The following is a 19,802-nucleotide window of genomic DNA, read 5'->3' as shown; positions in this document are numbered from 1 at the left end:
CAATAACTTTCCATCTTAGAGGAACGGATTTGACGACATAATGTTGTTCTGTTTTTACTGTGAAAATTTAGACCAGTTTTTGTTGTTGTTTTTTTTTGAAGTTTTTCTGTTTAGTTTAGTTTATATTGTTTACAATTTTTCTTATTGATTTGGGTTTTTTCTTTCCTTTTTCAATTTATATAATAAATCTTTTTCTTTCCTTTCTTTTATATTATATTAATTTACTAAGAGATCGTTGGATCTTCAGATTTTTTAAATATTATATTGTTCTTTATGAGTATCTATGCTATGATTGTTGTCCTGATCTCTGTGTATTACGTGTATAAATATTGGTGCTATATATCAATCTGTATGAATTTGAAAACTAGTAAAAAGATTGAAAACGACTGAGTTCCCAAAGTTTGTCCCAGGTTTCAAACTAACGTGTTATCTGCGACAAACCCTGTAGACACTCTCATTGTGCTCGGACCTGCCCTAAAGACTCCTCTGACAATGTCTGCTCCTTTTCTGGGAGCTCCTTTGTGGGTCCTGTCTTTGTCATCTGTCGTTCTTCAGAACCAGTGACACGGATTCCCTTCGATCAACAAACTTATGATCCAGCTGAATTTCGATCAGTGCCGCCGCTCCCAGTTCCGGAAACCCTGCTGTGAACACCTGCCCTCGTTGTCAGCTCCTCTGTAGACTCCACCATATTTACAATGTCAAAGGAAGCTGTTGATTCCTGTACTAATTTTGGAGAAGTGCTTGAATATTCCTAAAATGACTGTCGTTTCCCTAGCTCATAAAATAACTGCATATCCTCTATAGACCACCATCAGTGTGCTGGGATCCGCCTGCCTGCCTGTGGACGCCTAACTACGTGCAGGGACCTCTTCTGTAGACTCCGACATCTTTGCCGAGATCCGTCCTTCACTGGGTCGCCTACTGTGGACCTCTCCCAGTGACGGAAGCTCGCTAAACTGTTCTGTTTCTGTTCCCAATTGTTCTGCCCTCTGGTCTGGTTTCACTTTTCTCAGTACAGACGTTCTCTGCCTCCCTCTGCTGGTCTGAGCAGTGGGTGAATCTCGTCCACTGTGGGCTCCTACTGCGCAGTGTTGGGGTTTCATGGGGCCCTCCCGGGACACACGGTGAGGTGATTGGTCGGGGTGATTGAATTTGAGGGAAGTGGGGTTGAGTCAGTTGGAGTGTGACAGCCCCCATCAAACAGGGGGCGTGTCCTGGGATAATTTCATTCTTATTCAGGGAGTGCCCAGAATTAGTTTCATTCCGTATTGAGAGCACTCAGCAACACCGCTGGACCGCTCTCTAAACAGCCGTGACACAGTCCGGGTAATCGAACTCTTCACTGGTAAGTTGATAATATTTGTATTTGTTTCGGAGAAATATACTGAGTGTTCCCAAACTTTGTCCGAGATTTGAAATTGACGGCGTATATGTGACCAACCATGATGACCCTCTCTCTGTGCTGGCTGCTGCACTGTGGTACTTTCTGCCAGTTGAGGGGCCTGCCCTGGAGACCCCTCTGCCGCTTCTGGATCCCCTTGCCTTTCTGTCTTTGTCTCCGGTTGTGTGCAGCCCGGGGGCCCGGACTCCCTCATTTCTGCGAAATCATGACCTAGTTCCACTTTGCTTCGTGCCGCTGCTCCCGATTCCGGGAGCCGCACTCGGAACACCATTACCAGTTTTGTGAACTCCCTGTAGTTTCCTCTGTGGTGACACTGTCCAAGTCCTCCCAAGTAAGCTGTTGGTATCTGTGTTAGATTTTGCAGATAGAACGTGGAACAGTGCAGCACGGGAACAGCAAGTCAGCAGTCCGTTTGAGCAAGGTTAACGAGAAGGAGAATCGGGAGATTAAATAAAGAGCACTGAAAAAACTGAGGCACATCAGCTAATTAAAAGAAGGTAAGGTACAGCAGGGTGTCCATTTTGGAGCGGCCATTGTGAGAGGGGCCAGTGTCTGAGTGTAAGTCCTGAGGCTTTGGCTTGTGAGTCTTCCGCGAGAGGAGGCTGAGCAGAGGTAGAGGTAAGGTCTCTCTAAATCTATTGTTCACACTGAGTGCAGTTGAGGTGGTAGTTAGAGCAGTGATATACTGGTATAGTCCTTCTGTATGATGAAGGAACATCCAGTGTCCCTGGTGCCTAGAGCTTTGGGGAAGTGCAACTAGCTGCAGTTCCTGGCTTAAGGAACTGGAGTAGGATGCACTCAGGATCATTCGCGACACCGAGAACAACACGGACAAGAGTTTTACTGAGTTGGTCACGCCTGAGCCGCAGGCAGCAGGAAGCTAGGTGACAACCAGGAAAGGCGTGGATTAAGCGGACAGTGCAGGGCTCCCCTGTGACCATTCCCCTCACCAACAGGTATACTCCCTTGGAAACCGTTGTGGCGATGATCTTACAGGGGGTAGATTGTTGCCACAACCTACAGGTCTGTGGCACTGTGAGCTACTCAGAGGCTGAGCGGGAATGGGTTTAGTCAGACAGAGCGACAGTGATAGGAGAGTTTGCTAGCTGGGTGCAGACATGTGATTCTGTAGCTGCAAAACAAACAACAGGCTGGTGTGTTGCCCCCGGATGCCAGGGTCGATGATGTCTCTGAGCAGTTGCAGATATATTAGGCACATTGATGAGACCCTTAGACACATGAACGATAGAAAAGTAGGGGGTTATGTGTGGGGGGAAGGGCTATATAGATGTTAGAGCAGAACAGAATATCGGCACAACATTGTGGGCCGAAGGGCCTGTACTGTGTTCTCGTGTTCTATGTTGTAATATAGAGTTTTACCATGAACTGAGGTGTCCATGGTCAAAGAGCAGGTGGCAGGGGATTCCAAGGAGAATTTTGTTCGCCCAGAGGATGAGTAGGGTGGTGGAACAGAGACGCGCATAACACGTATGCAATATTCATAGCAGGACTTGAAATGCCACGTAATACGTCGAGTGCTTGAAGCAGGAGATTGGTCGGGTTGATTTAATTTGGGGGAAGTTGGTCTGAGCCAGTTGGAGTGTGACAGTCCCCATCAAACACGGGGCGTGTCCTGGAATAATTTCTCTCTTATTTAGGGAGTGCCTGGAATTAGTTTCATTCTGGATTGCGAGCGCGAGGACAAATGAACTCCAAGGTCAGTTGCTTATATCTGCAAAGTTTTTCAGCACTGGAGGACATGCCCTGAAGGTGAGGGGGGGGGGGGGGGGGGGGGGGAGATTAAAGAAGATGTGGTAGGGCAAGTTTTGTTTTAGAGAGGTGGGTGTCTGGAACGGGATGCCAAGGGTGGTGATGGAAGCAGATGCGATAGTGGCGTTTCAGATGCTTTATGACAGACACCTGAATATGCAGGGAAGGTTTCATTCCGGATTGGGAGCGCTAAGCAACACTTCTGGACCGTTCTGTAAACAGCGGCGCCAATCACCATAAAATTGACTCCTCCAAGGTAAGGTTGTATTTGCACTCGTTTCGAAGACATTTACTGAGTGTGCTCAACGTTTGTCCCAGGTTTGAAACTAACGTGTTATCTGCGACCAACCCTGGAGACACTCTCATTGTGCTCGGACCTCCCCTACAGACTCCTCTGCCAATGTCTACTCCTCTTCTGGGAGCTCCTCTGTGGGTTCTTTGTTCCCCGTAGTTCTGCACCAACAGTGTCCTGGATTCCCTTGGATCAGAAAAACTATGATCTAGATTCACTTTGCTCGGTGCCTCGACTCCCAGTTCCGGAAACGCAGTTGTGAACACCTGTCCCAGTTGTGAGCTCCTCACTGTCAAAGAAAGCTGTTCATTCCTGTACTGGTTCTGGAGAAGTGTTTGAGTATTCCCAAAACGACTGTCGTTTGCCTGAGCTCATAACATAACCGCATATCCCCTATAGACCACCCTCAGTGTGCTGGGATCTGCCCCTCTGCCTGTAGACCCCTTGAGTCCGTGCAGGAACCTCCTCTGTAGACCCCTCCCTCTGTGCTGGGATCTCCCTTGTACTGGGTCGCCCACTGTGGACCTCTCCCAATGACGGAAGCTCCCTTACCTGTTCTGTTGCCATTCCCAATTGTTCCGCCCGCTGAGCTCGTTTTACTTTTCTCAGTACAGACGCTCTCTGATTCCGTCTGCTGGTCTGGGCAGTGGGTGAATCTCGTCCACTGTGGGCTCCTGCTGCGCAGTGTTGGGGTTTCATGGGGCCCTCCCGGGACACACGGTGAGGTGATTGGTCGGGGTGATTGAATTTGAGGGAAGTGGAGTTGAGTCAGTTGGAGTGTGACAGCTCCCATCAAACAGGGGGCGTGTCCTGGGATAATTTCATTCTTATTCAGGGAGTGCCCAGAATTAGTTTCATTCCGTATTGAGAGCACTCAGCAGCACAGCTGGACCGCTCTCTAAACAGCCGTGACACAGTCCGGGTAATCGAACTCTTCACTGGTAAGTTGATAATATTTGTATTTGTTTCGGAGAAATATACTGAGTATTCCCAAACTTTGTCCGAGATTTGAATCTTACGGGATATATGTGATCAACCATGTTATTCCTCTCTCTGTGCTGGCTGTTCCCCTGTGGTACTCTCTGCCAGTTCTGGGGCCTCCCCTGTCGACTCCTCTGAAATTCTGGAGCTCCGTTGCCTTTCTGTCTTTGTCTCCCGTTTTCTGCAGCCCGGGGGCCCGGACTCCCTCATGTGCGCGAGAGCATGACCTAGTTCCACATCGCTTCGTTCCGGGAACCGCACGAGGGACACCGTTCAGGGAGGTGGTCACACGGCAGGTTCAGTCAGATAAATGGGTGACGGCAGTCGGGGAAGGCACGTTATGCAGGAGTCTCCTGCGGCTGTTCCGCTCTCTAAAAAGTATATGGAATGGTCATAATGCAGCATGGAAAGAAGAACTTCGGCCCAACTAGTCCATGTCAACCAATATGCCCAATCCAAGATCGTTCCATTTGCCAACGTTTAGCCTTTTAAAACTTTCCAATCGACGTACCTGTCCAGCTGTCTTTTAAAAGTTGTTGTTGTACCTGCTAAACTACATCCTCCGGCAGCTGATTGCATGCAGACACCACCCTTTGTGTAAAAAAGAAACTTGCCCCTCAATTTCCTTTTAATTCTTTCGCTCTCAGCTTAATTCTTTGCCCTCCGGTTCTTGAATTCCCAACTTTGGGAAAGACTGAGTGCATTTACCCTATCTATGCCCCTCACGTTTTAAACACCTCTATCTAATCCTCTCACAGTCTCGGGATTAAAGTCCTGGTCCGTTCAACCTCTGCCTATAACTCAGTCCCTCAAATGCTGGCAACATCATTGTAAATCCTCTCTTCACTCTTTCCTGTTTAATAACACATTTCCAATAACAGGGCGACCAAACCTGAACACAATACTCCAAGTGCAGCTTCACCAACATCCTACACAACTGTAACTCGACCTCCCAATTTTATGCTCAATGTCCCGACTGAAGGCCAGCTTGCCAAAAGCCTTACCACAGTTTGTCCCAGGTTTGAAACTAACGTGTTATCTGCGACCAGCACTGCCGACACTCTAATTGCACTCTCTGCCAGTTCTGGAGCCTCCGTGTAGACCCCTCTGCCGCTTCTGGAGCTCCCTTGCCTTTCTGTTTTTGTCTCCCTTTGTCTGCACACCAGGGGCCCGGAAGCCCTCATTTCTGCGAAGTCATGACCAAGTTCCACTTCGCATCGGGGCGCCGCTCGCGGTTCCGTCAGCCGCACTCGGGACACCATTGCCAGTTGTGGGGACTCCCAGTAGTCCCCTTTGTGGGTGATACTGCCCAAGTCCTCCCAAGTAAGCCGTTGGTATCTGTGTTGGATTTAGAAGATAGAACGTGGAGCAGTGCAGCACGGGAACAGCAGGTCAGCAGTCCCTTTGAGCTAGGTTCACGAAGGAGAACCTGGAGATAAAAAAAAGAGCATTGAAAATACTGAGGCACATCAGACAATTACAACAAGGTAAGTACAGAAGGGTGCCCATTTTGGAGTGGTCATTGTGAGGGTGGCCAGTGTCTGATTGTAAGTGCTGAGGCTTTGGCTTGTGAGGCTTCTGCGAGAGGAGGCTGAGCAGAGGTAGAGGTAAGGAATCTCTAACTCTATCGTTCACACTGAGTGCAGTTGAGGTGGCAGTTAGAGCAGTGGTGTGCTGGTATAGTCCTTCCCTCGAGGATGTCTCTGAGCAGTTGCAGAACATTGTCAAGGGGGAGGCAAACAACCAGACATTGTTGTACACATTGGTACAAACGGCATTGGCGGTAAAAGGGATGAGGTCCTGCGGAGTGAGCATCGGAAGTTAAGAAAGAAGATAAATCAGGATGTGAATGTTAATGTTTTTAGGATTAATCCCAGTGCCATGTGCCAGTGATGGCAGGAATAGTAATATAGGCCAGATGAATGAGTGGCTGAGGATCGGGTGCATGTGGCAAAGATTCGGATTCTTGCATCATTGGAATCTCTTCTGGAGCAGAGGACACCTGTACAAGAAAGATGGGTTGCACCTGAACTGGAGGGGGACAAATATCCCGGCAGGAAGCATTGCCAGTGCGACTTGGACAGAGTGCTACAGGTGTGACAGAGGTACGGGTAAGAGAAGAGATGGAGTTGCCTTTTGATGGGGAGGGCATAATAACAGTGCTTGGAGAGGATATTCATGTGGGATCATTGAGTCTTTCTGTTAAAAAGGAAACAAGGAGAGCATGGTCACTTTAATAAATTAGAGGAGCAGATGTGTGGGGATATTGCAGATAGTCATATGAATGAAAGGGAAATATTAGTGGGAGGACTTTTACTTCCCCAACATTGACTGGGGCACCAATAGTGCAAAGGGGTTGGATGGGGTGGAGTGTGTTAAATGTGATCACAAGATCACACAAGATCACAAGACAAGGGAGCAGAAGTAGGCCATTCAGCCCATCGAGTCTGCTCCAAACAAAAGGGGAAAAAGAAAACAAGAGAAATGGTGGGGGGGGGGGGGGCCGAGAGTCTGCACCATGAGCGCAAAAAAGCTATTCTAACCCCAATTTCCCGCCTTATCCCCATATCCTTTGATACCTTGACTATTTAGGTATCTATCTATCTCCTCCTTAAACGCCTCCAATGATCTGGCCTCCGCTGCTGTACGTGGCAAGAAATTCCAGAAATTCACTACCCTATGGCTAAAGAAATTTCTCCTCATCTGTTTTAAACCTGTACCCTCTAATTCTAACATTGTGCCCTCTGGTCCTGGACTCACCCACCAAGGGAAACAGCTTGGCCACATCTACTCTGTCCAGTCCTTTCAACATTTTGAATGTTTCTATGAGGTCCCCTCTCATTCTTCTGTACTCCAGTGAGTACAGTCCAAGAGCCGACAAACGCTCATCATACGTAAGCCCTTTCATTCCGGGATCATCCTCATAAATCTCTGAACCCTCTCCAACATCAGCACATCCTTCCTAAGATATGGGGCCCAAAACTGTGCACAGTATTCCAAATGAGGCCTCACTAGTGCCCCATAGAGCCTCATCAACACTTCCTTACTTCTATACATTATACCTCTCGAAATGAATGCCAACATAGCATTCGCTTTCTTTACCACCGATCCCACCTGGTGGTTTACCTTTAAGGTATCCTGCATGTGTACCCCCAAGTCCCTATGTACTTATGTACTTTGAATTTTCTCTCCTTCTAGATAATAATCTGACCGTTTATTTCTGTTTCCAAAGTGTACTACTGTACATTTCTCAACATTGTATTTCATCTGCCATTTCCTTGTCCATTCTCCTAAACTATCTAGGTATCTCTGCAACCTTCCTGTCTCCTCAATACCCTCTACTCCTCCACCTATCTTGATGTCATCCGCAAACGTTGCCACAAAATCATTTACTCCATCATCCAAATCGTTAATGTACAGGGTAAAAAGAAGCGGCCCCAACACCGACCCCTGCAGAACACCACAAGTAACTGGTAGCCAACCAGAACAGGATCACTTTATTCCCACCCTTTGCTTTCAGCCAATGCTCCACCCATTCCAATATCCTACCTGTAATTCCATGAGCTCTCATCTTATTAATCAGTCTCTTGTGAGGCACCTTGTCGAAGGTCTTTTGAAAGTCTAAATACACAACATCTACCGCCTCTCCCTTGTCCACCCTACCTGGGAGTTCTTCAGAAAACTCCAATAGGTTGGTCAGGCAGGATCTTCCCTTCACGAAACCATGTTGGCTAGGACCTATCTTGCCTTGCACCTCTAGGTATTCCATAACCACATCCTTGAGGATTGATTCTAATAACTTTCCCACCTCCGACGTAGACTAATAGGTCTGTAATTTCCTTTATGCTGCCTCCCACCGTTCTTATACAGTGGAACTACATTTGCGACCCTCCAGTCCTCTGGAACCATGCCAGAGTCTATCGATTCCTGGAAAATTATCACCAATGCCTCTGCTGTCTCTAAAGCCACCTCCTTCAGAACCCGGGGATGCACCTCATCGAGTCTGGGAGACTTATCAATCTTTAGTTTATTTAGTTTTCCTAGCACCTTCTCTCTAGTAATCTTAACTGAACTCAGTTCCATTCCTTGAGACCCCTGACTATCCGGTATAGTGCTGATGTCCTCCTCAGTGAAGACCGATGCAAAATACTCATTTAGTTCCTCTGCTATCTCTTTATCATCCATTATAATCTCTCCCGCACCGTTATCAATTGGTTCTATATCAACCCATGTCTCTCTTTTACTCCTTATATATTTAACAAAACTCTTGGTATCCTTTCGAATATTATCTGCCAACTTCCTTTCATAATTCATCTTTTCTTTCCTAATGACCTTCTTGGTTTCCTTCTGCAGGTTTTTAAAAGTTTCCCAGTCTTCTGTTTTCCCACTAGTTTTTGCTTCCTTGTACGCCCTCCCTTTTGCTTTTACTTTCGCCTTCACCTCTCTCGTTATCCACATTTGTGCCTTTTTTTCATTCAAAACCTTTTTTCTTGGAATATATCTATCCTGCATTTTCCTTATTTCTTGTAGAAATTCCATCTATTTCTGCTCCGCCGTCCGTCCAGCTGACTTACTCTTCCAATCAAATTGGGCCAGCTCCTCTCTCATGAAACTGTAATTTCCTTTGTTCCACTGAAATATCGATAGACCAGTTATCAAATTCTTCTCAAATTTGAAACTGAACTAAATCATATTGTGATCACTGGTTCCCAACAGTTCCTTTACCTTTGGTTCCCTAATCACCTCCGGTTCATTACACAGCACCCAATCCAAAACAGCCGATCCCTTGGTGGGCTCATCAACAATTTGCTCCAAAAAGCCGTCCCGAAGACATTCCACAAACTCACTCTCCTGAGTTCTACTGCCTTGCTGGATGTCCCAGTACATCTTCATGTTAAAATCCCCCATAATTATCTTAACGTTGTCACTCTGACACGCTTTTTCTATTTCTAACTACAAATTATAGTCCACTTCCTGACTGCTATTAGGGTATTAGTGTCCAAGAAAGTTTCCTAAATCAATATATAGAGGGTCCAAAAGGAGTGGGTACAATACCGGACCTCCTCTTGGGGGAAAATAGGACAAGTGACTGATGTCTCAGTTGGGGAGCACTTTGTGTCCAGTGACCATATTTCAAGTCGTTTTTAAATATTTATGGCAAAAGATAGGACAGGTCCACGGGTTTGGTCCTAAATTGGGGCAAGGCCAATCATGTGGGCATTAGGAGGAACCTTGCAGAGCTCGATTGGGTGAGCCTGCTATTAAAGGGCCAACGGCAAGTGGGAGACTTTTCAAAGTGTGATATCAAGAGTCTAGGGCCAGCATGTTCTTCCTAGGGTGAAGGGCAAGGCTGATAGGATTAGTGAACCCTGGCTGACAAGAGATATGGGACTGGTGAGGAAAAAAGGAACATACATTGGGTTCAGGCAATTGGGAATAAGTGAATCCTTCGCTGACTGTACGAAGTGTAGGAGAACACTTAAGAGGGAAATCAGGATGGCAAAAAGAGGGTACGAGGCGGATCTGGCAGGCAGGGTTAAGTAATATCCCAAGCTATTCCATGGGTATACTGAATGCAAAAGGGTGGTTCAGGAGAGAAGAGATGCCCTTAAAGATCGGCATGGCCATCCATGTGTGGAGTCACAGAAGATGGGTCCGATTTGTAATGAATATTTTTCCTCGGTTCTTACTGTGAAGAATTGATGGATGCGAAGGAAATAAGGGACCCGAGTGAGGTCTTGGACCACACACAAATTACGAGGGAGGGGGTATTGGAGGCCTTAAAGTGCATTAAGATGGATATATCCCCAGGGCCTCACAGCGTACCACTTAGACCTTGTGGGAAGCTAGGGAAGAAATTGTGGAGGCCCTTGCAGAGATATCATTAGCTACAGGTGAAGTTTCATAATACTGGATGCTGGCTGATGTTGTACGGTATTTAAGAAGGGCTGCAAAGACAAGCCAGGGAACTACAGGCCGTTGAGTCTGACATGGGTGGGTAAGTTACTGGTAGGAATTCTGAGGGCACATTCTGCCAACATTTGGATATGCAAGGTCAAATTAGGGATAGTCAGCAGAGCTTTGTGCATGGGAAATCATATCTGACAAATTTCTTAAGTTTTTCGTAGAGGTAACCAAGAGGATAGATAAGGGTAGGGCAGTGGGCATTGTCTATATGGAATTCAGCAAGGTCTTTGAGAAGGTCCTTCATAGCAGGATGATTTATAAGGTTGGATTGTCTGAGATCCAGGGAGAGAGAGTGAGAGAGCTAATTGGATTTGCAATTGGCTCATTGGGAGGAAGCAGATTCTGATTGTCAATGGTTGTTTCTTGACTGGAGTCCTGTGACTAATGATGTGTCACAAGGGTCCTGCCGGGACCTTTTCTGTTCGTTATTTATATAAATGATTTTTATGTGAATGTACGTAAGTTTATTGATGATACCGAAATAGGCAGTATCGTAGATAGTGAAGAAGGCTGTCAAAAATTACAGGGGGGACCTTGATCAGGTAGGGAAGTGGGTCCAGGTTTGGCAAATGGTTTTCAATTTGGATAAATGCGAAGTGTTGCATTTGGGGAAGTCCAGCCAGGGTAGGACTTGTATAATGAGCGGTCAGACGCTGGTGAGTGTTGTGAAACTGAGAGACCTAAGAGTGTAAATGCACAGTTTGCTAAACGCAATGTCGCAAGTTGACAGGGTAGTGAAGAAGGCATTTGGCATGCTAACATTCAATCAGGACATTGAGTGTAGAACTTGTGAGATTATGTTGCAGTTGTACAAGACATTGGTGAGACTGCACTTGGAGTATTGTGTTCAATTTTGGTCACCTTGTAATAGGAAAGACATTGTTAAACTGGAAAGCTGCAGATAAAATTTACGAGAATGCTGCCAGGACCCAAGATCTGGAGCTGCAGGGAGAGTTTGGGCAGGCTAGGACTTATTGCTTTGAAACGTAGGAGATTGATGGATGGCCTTATAGAGGTGTATAAAGTCATGAGTGGTGTCGATCGGGCCAACACAGAGTCGTTTTCCCAGGGAAGGGGAATAAAAAGAACATAGCTTTAAAGGTGAAAGTTGAAAAGGTCCTGAGGGGCTACCTCATGCAGAGGGTGGTGCATTTATGGAATGAGCTGCCAGAGGAAGTGATTGAGACAGATAATTTAACAACATTTGAAAGACATTTGGATAACTACATGGATCGGAAGGTTTAAAGGGAAATGGGCCAAATGTGGGAAAATGGGCCTAGTTTGGTCAGCACCACTGTGGGGAGCTCGAGAAGAAATTGCAGGAGCCCTTGCTGAGATATTTGCAACATCACGATCCTCTGGCGAGGTGCCGGAAGGCTGGAGGGTAGCAAATGCAGCATGAATTGTTGCGAGATCTTGATCGGTTGTGTAGGTGGGCTGAGGAGTGGCAAATAGAATTTAATTCGGATAAGCGTGGAGTTTTACATTTTGGATGGACAAATCAAGGTAGGACTTTCTGTACATTGAATGGAAGGGCCTGGGTACTGTTGCAGAACAGAGGGTACTTGGAGTAGAGTTGCACAACTCTCTTAAAGTGGAGTCACAGGTCGACAGTGAAGACAGCTTTTGGCATATTTGCCTCACAGTCAGGGGATTGACTATATGGCAGGTCATGTTGCAGTTATACAAGACATTGGTGAGGCCGCACTTGGAGAATTGCATTCATTTCTGGTCACCCTGTTATAGGAAGCATACGTTTAAACTGGAAAGACTGCAAAGAAAATTTATAAGGTCTCGAGGGACTGTGAAAGGGAGGGGATAGACAGGCTGGACCCTAACTCCTTGGAGCGTGTGAGACTGAGGGGTGATCTCATAGAGGAACTTAAAGTCATAAAGGACATACTGTAGATAGGGTGAGTGGTCTTTGTTCCAGGGTCGGGGAATTGAATACCACAGGACATAGTTTTAAGTTTAGAAGTGAATATGCGGTAAGAAGCTGGGGGGGGCACAATTTTAAAAAGCAGGTGGTAACTAACCTAATCCCATCTGCCTCCACAATGACCATATCCCTTCATTGTCTGCACATTAATCTGCCTACCTATGAGCCTTTTAAATCCCTCTATTGTAATTGTTTCCACCACCAGCCCTGGTAGCGCATTCCAAGCACCCACCACTCTGTGTGTGTTGGGGGGGGGGGGGGGGAACCCTTCCCGCACATCTCATTTGAACTTGCCCCTTCTTACCTTTAAATTCATGCCCTCTAGTATGAGACATTTAGACCCTGTGAAAAAGATACAGGATGTCTATGCCTCTCATATAATTTTTAACCTGTCTCCCCCCAGCTTCCGTCACTGCAGATAAAACAACTCGTTTGTCCAAACTTTCCTCATAGCACGTTCCCTCTGATCCAGGCAGCATCCTGTTGAACCTCTTCTGTACCCTCGCCATAGCCTCAACATCCTTCCGATAATGGCGCGACCAGAACTGAACGCAATATTCCACCAGATACAGACTAACCAGACTTCTATATATCTGCAATATAATTTCCTGACTCTTCAACACATTGTCTCGACTAATAAAGGCAAGCATGACATGCATCTTCTTTACCACGTTATCAACCTGTGCAGCCACGTTCAGGGAGCTATGGACTTGACAGCAAGATCCCTCCGTACATCAGAACTGTTGAGGATCCTGCCATGAATTGTGCTCTGTCTTTTGATATTTGATCTCCCAATGTGCAGCAGCTCAAACGTGGTCGGATTAAACTCCATCTGCCATTTCTCTGCCCATATCTACAACTGATCGAAAACTGAGCTGTATCCTTTGGCAATCTTCTGCACGATCCACAAATATTTGTATTGACTGCAAATTTATTAACCTGCCCATTTACATTTTCATCCAAATCTTATCATATCCTTTCTACAGCTGGGTGGCCAGCACTCCACATAATACTCCAGGTGTGGTCTCAGTAACGTCTTGTGCAGCTGTAATATGACATACCAACTCTTGTACTCAATGTCACGACTGAGGCAAGCGTGCCAAGCGCTTTCTCACTCCCCTGTGTACCTGTGGCACCAACTACAGGGAACTGCCCATCACTTCTTTCCTTTGCACATATTCGACATAAATTCCATCTGCCATTTCTTGGCCCACTTTCCAAGCAGATCTAGATCCTGCTGTAATCTGAGACAGCCTTTATCACTGTAAACTACACCACCAATGTTGCCGTCAGCTACAAACATACAGAGCATGTTCCCTACATTCTCATGCAAATCGTTAATGTAGATGACAAAACGCAGGGAACCTGTGGAACACCAGTAGCCACAGGTCTCCAATCAGAAAACCGACCCCCCACAGCCATCGTTTGACTCCCAATCAATTTTAAAGGAAATTTACGAGATCACCCTGGGTCCCTTCGATTAATCACTTCCCCAAACTAATAAACACACTTTCCTCTTTCAGTGAGCGATGGCTGGCGTTCTATCCAACCTGTACTACAGAGCCCAAGATGCGAAGGATCTGGCAGATGCTTATCTCCGTGAAGGTGAGAAGGGTCTTCCAATCGGTTATCGAGAGAAAAGCCAAGGAGTTCGCCAACGTGCAGCTTCGGATTTCCGTGATGGGTGAATCCGGGTCTGGTAAATCGACCATGATCAACGCTCTGCTCGGGTTGAATGAGGATGAAGAAGGAGCTGCCCCAACTGGCTGCGTGGAGACCACCACTGAAATAACACCCTACTCCCACCCCACCCTCCCTAACGTTCAGTATCATGACTTCCCCGGACTGAACACGCCAAAATTCCCAGTGAAAACGTTCATGAAAAGGACCAACTTTTCGCAGTATGATTTGGGCATCATTGTGACGGGATGTAGGTTCACGGAGAACGACCAATTACTAGCCAATGCGCTGAAGAAGGCGGGTAAACCCTTCTACCTGGTGCGCTCCAAGATCGACGACTCTGTCAGGTCGGAGAGCCACAGGAAGGGTTACAACCAGGAGAAAATGTTCCAGCGTGTGAGGGAAAACTGCATCTCCTCACTGAAGGCGGCAGGGATACAGGACCCTCGCGTTTTCCTCTGTTCCGCCTTTGACCTGGATGAGTACGACTTCCCCAAGTTAAAGGAGAACGTGGTGTCCAATCTCTCGGAGACTCTGAAGAATCTATTCCTGGTGTCTCTCCCCAATACATCCGAAGCTGCGATAGAGAGTAAACGCGATGCTCTGCGGTGTTTCATCCAGATTTTGGCCATCGGCTCGGGGTTATCGGTGCAGTTCCCGTGCCGGGTTTGTCCCTGGCCTGTGACCTGGTCCTCATTGCCTCAGGTATCCTGACTATACGGCAGACCCTGGGTCTGGACGATAGGTCTCTGGGCAAACTGGCCCAGAGAGTGGGGACAAGTGTGGCGGAGCTGCGAAAAAGTACCGAGCACGACTGGGTGTTTGGGGAGATCAACCGGGAGCAGGTGATACTGTTGCTGCAGAGAAGCACTGTGGCGCTGGCGCTGACAGCTGCCGAGCCATTCCTCGACCTTGTCCCCATTCTGGGCTCTCTCTATGGGGCGACAACGTCCTTTGGGGTCACTCTCCAGATGTTGAACAATTCACTGAATCTGATGGTGGAAACAGCTAAAATCGTCCTGAGAAATGCCAAGGCAGCAGCTTCTGCAGCTCCTGGTAATGGCGCACGTTACCGCGGGCTTTAGACAGGGCAGCCCATGTTAACCTGACCCCTGGGATATTCTTGTTCACTCTTTGTCCTCAGGAATATCTCCAGTGCCCCTGTCCCGAGAAATATTGTCGTTAACCTCGTGTCCAAGGATTATCCTTGTTACTCCCTGTACAAAAGGGCATTCCTGTTCCCATACCCTTGGAAGTATCTCTGTTAACCCCTCCCAAGGAATATTCCTGAACCTCTGTTCCAAGCCATGCCCTTGTTACACCATCCTGGTATCTATTACACTGTCTCAAAGTTTTTTCCATACCCTGTCCCCAGGTGAATTCCTGTTACCCCCTCGCCCTGCCGATGTACGCCTCTTACCCCCGTGTCCGGGAGGTGTTTCCCACATTTGCTGCCTGACCCACTGAACAGTCCCACCACTTCCAGATTTATCTCAGATTTCCATCATCTGCAGCACTTTGCTTCAGAATGTCTCTCACTTTAATTTTGATTGAGTAATCCTGATGTAGATGCTTAATGCCTTCCTTTCCGACGGATTGTCACCTGTCTGACAATCCTTTCCTCTGAACTGCTGTGTATTTCCAGCGTTTGATGATTTCATTTTTGATTTCCAACACTTGCAACATTACGCTTTTGTAGTTTCAAGATTGTGATCCTGACGTCCGGATAAAGTGTTGGAATGTTGGTCATTCCCCATCGATCTGTGGGAAATGTTGTCGCTGGGTGCAGTGGGGGTGTGTTCACTCTGAAACACAATTGGATGGAGCTGTAATTTCTCAGCAATGGCCACCCTCGGGCTGACTGTCTTTCCCCTGACCAGGACTGTCACTGTCTTGAAGAAGGGTCCTGACCCGAAACATTGACCGCCTGCTTTTCTCCACGGATGCTGCCTGGGCTGCTGAGTTTCTCCAGCATCATCTTGTTTTTCATCTAGATTCCAGCATCTGCAGTCCTTTGTTTCTCTGTCACTGTTTTTCATGTGGTACAGGGTCACTGGAGGGTGCCGCCATTATCTGAAACCCCAGAGTCAGACCATCTATATCCTACTCGTTGTTGGCCACCTCTGTTCCGGTGGAAGCCCGAACCCTGTCCGGTGCAAAATACGGCAGTTGGTTAACGCTTTCATCCTGCCCACTGTTCCGTGCCTGCTACCACAGTGCATCAGCACTGATCGAAGCTGAGGTACAGTAGGGTGCCCTGGTGTTTTATTGGTGCCCAGAATTGTTCAGGAGAAAGAAGCAACTGCGGGAAATGCACAGTTTAATGTTCATCACAATTGTTATCAAAACAAGCTTTAGTTGGAACTGGACATGTTGGATGGAGCCCAGTTCAGGGCAGTTGGGCTGAATGTCCTCTCCTGATGTGTGCGAATATCCCAGCACTACGGTAGTTCTATGTTCCACTGCTGTGTGCATTCTTTCATTCATTTCCAGCATGTGCACCATTGCCAGTGCCAGAATTTATTGCCTTAGACTGTTCGCTCCTCCGTTCAGAGTGCAGAAGATCAAAAGATTCCTTCCTAACTGGCGGCCAGATGGGTTTTGCTGACAACCAAGAACATCCATGGTCACCCACACTGATCTGCCTTCAATTACAATGCATTCCGTTCACTGAATTTAAATTCCTCAGCCCCACTGCGATTTGAATTCATCCTCCTGAATTATTTCGTCCATCTCTCGATCCAGTATCCAAATCTGGAGGTCACCGTGCACATCACTTTTCATCACAGCCTAATTTAATGTGTTTTTTTTCTGTTAGATTTTGATGCACATTTGAATCAAGATTAAATTTCAGACAAAAGCCAACATCTACCTCTCTGTCCATTCTGCTTATTTGTGAATAAGGAAGAATTCTTTTAACCTGCAGGGATCCACCTCTCCAGTGTAACGAGACAACTCTGATCATAAGTTTTGCTTAGGAGGCAAGAGTCAGGTCAACAACACAGAGGCTTTAATGCAGAGGATACAGGGAGAATGGAGGCAAGTAACACATTACATCGTCATCGACTGAATTGGAGTTGGTTGCTCTAAATACTCTCGTTACCATACAGGGCCTATCATTATATGGTGAGATACCTCATTCTGCTCGATAGCCCTGTGCACTGAATTCACACTCCTGCTGGGGAACGTTGGTGTCAGGAGTAACAGAAGAGCTCTTTTGAAGGACTGTGTCCTCAGCATGAGTGATTAAGCTCATCCTAACAGATCCATTGGCCGTGGATGGTTCTGTCCTTGACCGTGTTGGTATCTGACACATCCGGAGACTGAACCCTGAGCCTCCATGAGAAAGCAGCAGCAGAACTGGTTCCCTCCAGAATCTGTAACCTCACCGCCCGGTGTCTCCCTCACTGACCATCACCGTCAGGTCAAGTGATCAACACTGGGTCAGTGAGGTGTATTTGTCAGGTTCACAACAGCCATACACATACATGAAGCATCATCCTCACAAAGATGCAAGACAGGATTACATGTGCACTAACCAATGGTAACATGCAACCGACAGAGCAAGGACAAATCATATGAGAGCTATTCAGTCCTGACACACCTGGTCGTCAATGGGGGTGGAGCAAGGGTAGCACCATGGATCTAGGGACAACACTCCAGTGGGTCTCAGGGCAGTGTCCTCAGTACAACCAACATCAACTGTTTCAGCAATGACTTTCCTTCCATCAGAAAGTCAGAAGTGGGGATGTTGGCTGACACTCCTCAGAAAATGAAGCAGGCAATGCCTGCAGGGGACGAGCCCTTGTCAACATCCAGCCATGCGCTGCATGAGGACACAAGAACCAGAAGGAGGATTCAGTTGTGGTGATGTCTCGAACTGTTACAGGTCAGTCGTTAGACACTGGCTTACTGGGAAATGGACATTTCCTGGCACTATTGTGTGTTACGAACCAGCAACAAACGAAACACACTGAGTCATGATTCAGTGTTAAAAACTATTTTATTAATCACTACTTATGATAATACGAAAAATAAAAGTAAAAATGTTGGTATGTTAGAATTAAAAAATGTTAAACCTTGAATATTAACCCCAAAACTAAACTCTTCGTGTGTGTGTGTGGCAAAGTCCCAAACTCCAAGTGCAGGAATATTTCTTAAAGTTCAGTTCCGCAAGCCACAAGGTGATACATGAGCAAAGACTTCTTCAACAACCACTGTTGTCTGAAGATAAGACGTAGATGTAGAGAACATAGGGAGAGCAATTACGAAATCCAAATGTTCCACGATGGAACACAAACGACACTCCAGTGTTTACTCGGTAGTGACTTCCTCACCCCGAAAACCATCCGAATCGTGGTCGTCCACACACAAATACCTGTTTCCTTCTACAGGTCAGCAACAAAGTGAACTCCACCGGATTACTTCCAACTTCCATACATGGATTTCAGTGGCAGACAGTTATTGTTTTTCATCCATTGATAGAGAAAAACTAGCAGGTTGGTGTCTCTCTCCCTTCTCTCTCTCTTCTTCTGCTTCTTCAACAACATCATTACGTCCTTTATCTTCTATTGACGTAAGCACGCCTCTCTCTCTCTCTCTCTCTCTCTCTCTCACTCTCTCACTCTCTCACTCTCTCACTCTCTCTCTCTCTCTCACTCTCTCACTCTCTCACTCTCTCTCTCTCTCACTGAGTCTGTAACATGTGCCATGGACGTTACGTGCCCTAATGTTATCCATGTCTTGCTGCATGAGGCATGGGCTGCTTCATTTGATGATGAGCAACAAGCAATCTGCTGGAGGAACTCAGTGGGTCGATCAACATCAGTGGGAGGAAAGGAACTGTCGACCTTTAGGATCGAATCGTTGCGTCAGGACTGAGAGTGGAGAGGCGAGGTGTCCAGTGTAAAGGGGAGTAGTGAGAACTGAAGGGGGACCAATATTCTTGCGGGCAGCTTTGCTAGAACTGTTGGGGAGGTTTAACCTAGTTTGGCAGAAGTGACCATAACTCATTGACCTTTACCATAGCCTTGGAGAGGGATAGGAGCAGACGATATGACCAAAGACCTCTCATGCCCGCTTCTGGCTCTCCTAAGTCCATTTGTAAGCTCCAGGAACATTTGTTCCCAATTTACGATCCCAAGTGGAAACATAATATGGGAGAGTATTTAACTGGGGGAGGGAGAATCATCATGCTATTGGGCAGGATCTCGGTAGCGTAAATTGGGAACAGATGTTCTTGGCGAAGACACAGCAGAAATGTGGAAGCTGTTCAAGGAATACTTGCATGGGGGCTCTGAAGTTTGTCCCATTGAGGCAGGGTAAGGATGGTAGAGTGAGGAACCATGGTTGAAAGGAGATGTAGCATATCTTGTCAAGAGGAAGAAAGAAGCTTACATAAAGTTTAGAAATCAAGGATCAGACAGGGCTCTGGGAGTTACAAGGTAGCCAGGAGGGAGCTTAAGAATGGATTTAGTAGAGCTAGAAGGGGACATGAAAAGTGCTTGGCGTGCAGGATCAACGAAAACCCCAAGGCGTTCTACACATATGTGAAGAATAGGAGGATGACTAGAGTGAGGGTAGGATCGATCAACGATAAAAGATGAAACATGTGCCTGGAGTTGGAAGGGGTAGGGAGGTCCTTAATGAATACTTTGCTTCAGTATTTACCAGAGAGAGAGAGGGACGATGTTTGTGAGGATTGCATACGACAGGCTTATATGCTAGGGCATGTCGACGTGAGGAAAGAGGAGGTGCTGGAACTTTTG

At 46.8% G+C, this 19,802-nt stretch overlaps 1 protein-coding gene across 6 annotated transcripts; it reads left to right on the top strand.

Annotated features, from left to right (window-relative positions):
- Window positions 1–1,282: 1,282 nt before the first annotated feature.
- On the top strand, window positions 1,283–18,584 carry LOC127568697 (T-cell-specific guanine nucleotide triphosphate-binding protein 2-like). Of its 6 annotated transcripts, XM_052012746.1 has the most exons (4): window positions 1,283–1,348; window positions 1,761–1,902; window positions 6,314–6,553; window positions 13,878–18,584. In XM_052012746.1, the coding sequence occupies exon 4, from the start codon at window positions 13,924–13,926 to the stop codon at window positions 14,746–14,748; it is 825 nt and encodes a 274-aa protein (XP_051868706.1). In that variant the 5' UTR covers window positions 1,283–1,348; window positions 1,761–1,902; window positions 6,314–6,553; window positions 13,878–13,923; the 3' UTR covers window positions 14,749–18,584. The 6 variants fall into 6 exon arrangements, with proteins under 6 accessions (XP_051868706.1, XP_051868705.1, XP_051868712.1 ...); XM_052012745.1 differs by lacking the exon at window positions 6,314–6,553; XM_052012752.1 differs by lacking the exons at window positions 1,761–1,902; window positions 6,314–6,553 and having other exon boundaries at window positions 1,285–1,348.
- The last annotated feature ends 1,218 nt before the right edge of the window (window positions 18,585–19,802 follow it).

This window comes from Pristis pectinata, chromosome 3 (assembly GCF_009764475.1).
Source record: "Pristis pectinata isolate sPriPec2 chromosome 3, sPriPec2.1.pri, whole genome shotgun sequence".
NCBI classification, from domain to species: domain Eukaryota; kingdom Metazoa; phylum Chordata; class Chondrichthyes; order Rhinopristiformes; family Pristidae; genus Pristis; species Pristis pectinata.
Note: the sequence above shows the minus strand (reverse complement) of the source record. Positions and strands in the feature narration are given on the sequence as shown.

What these genes read in the sequence shown, in the direction of transcription:
- LOC127568697 (XM_052012745.1), top strand. Translation starts at nt 13,924, where the DNA reads ATGCGAAGGATCTGGCAGATGCTTATCTCCGTGAAGGTGAGAAGGGTC.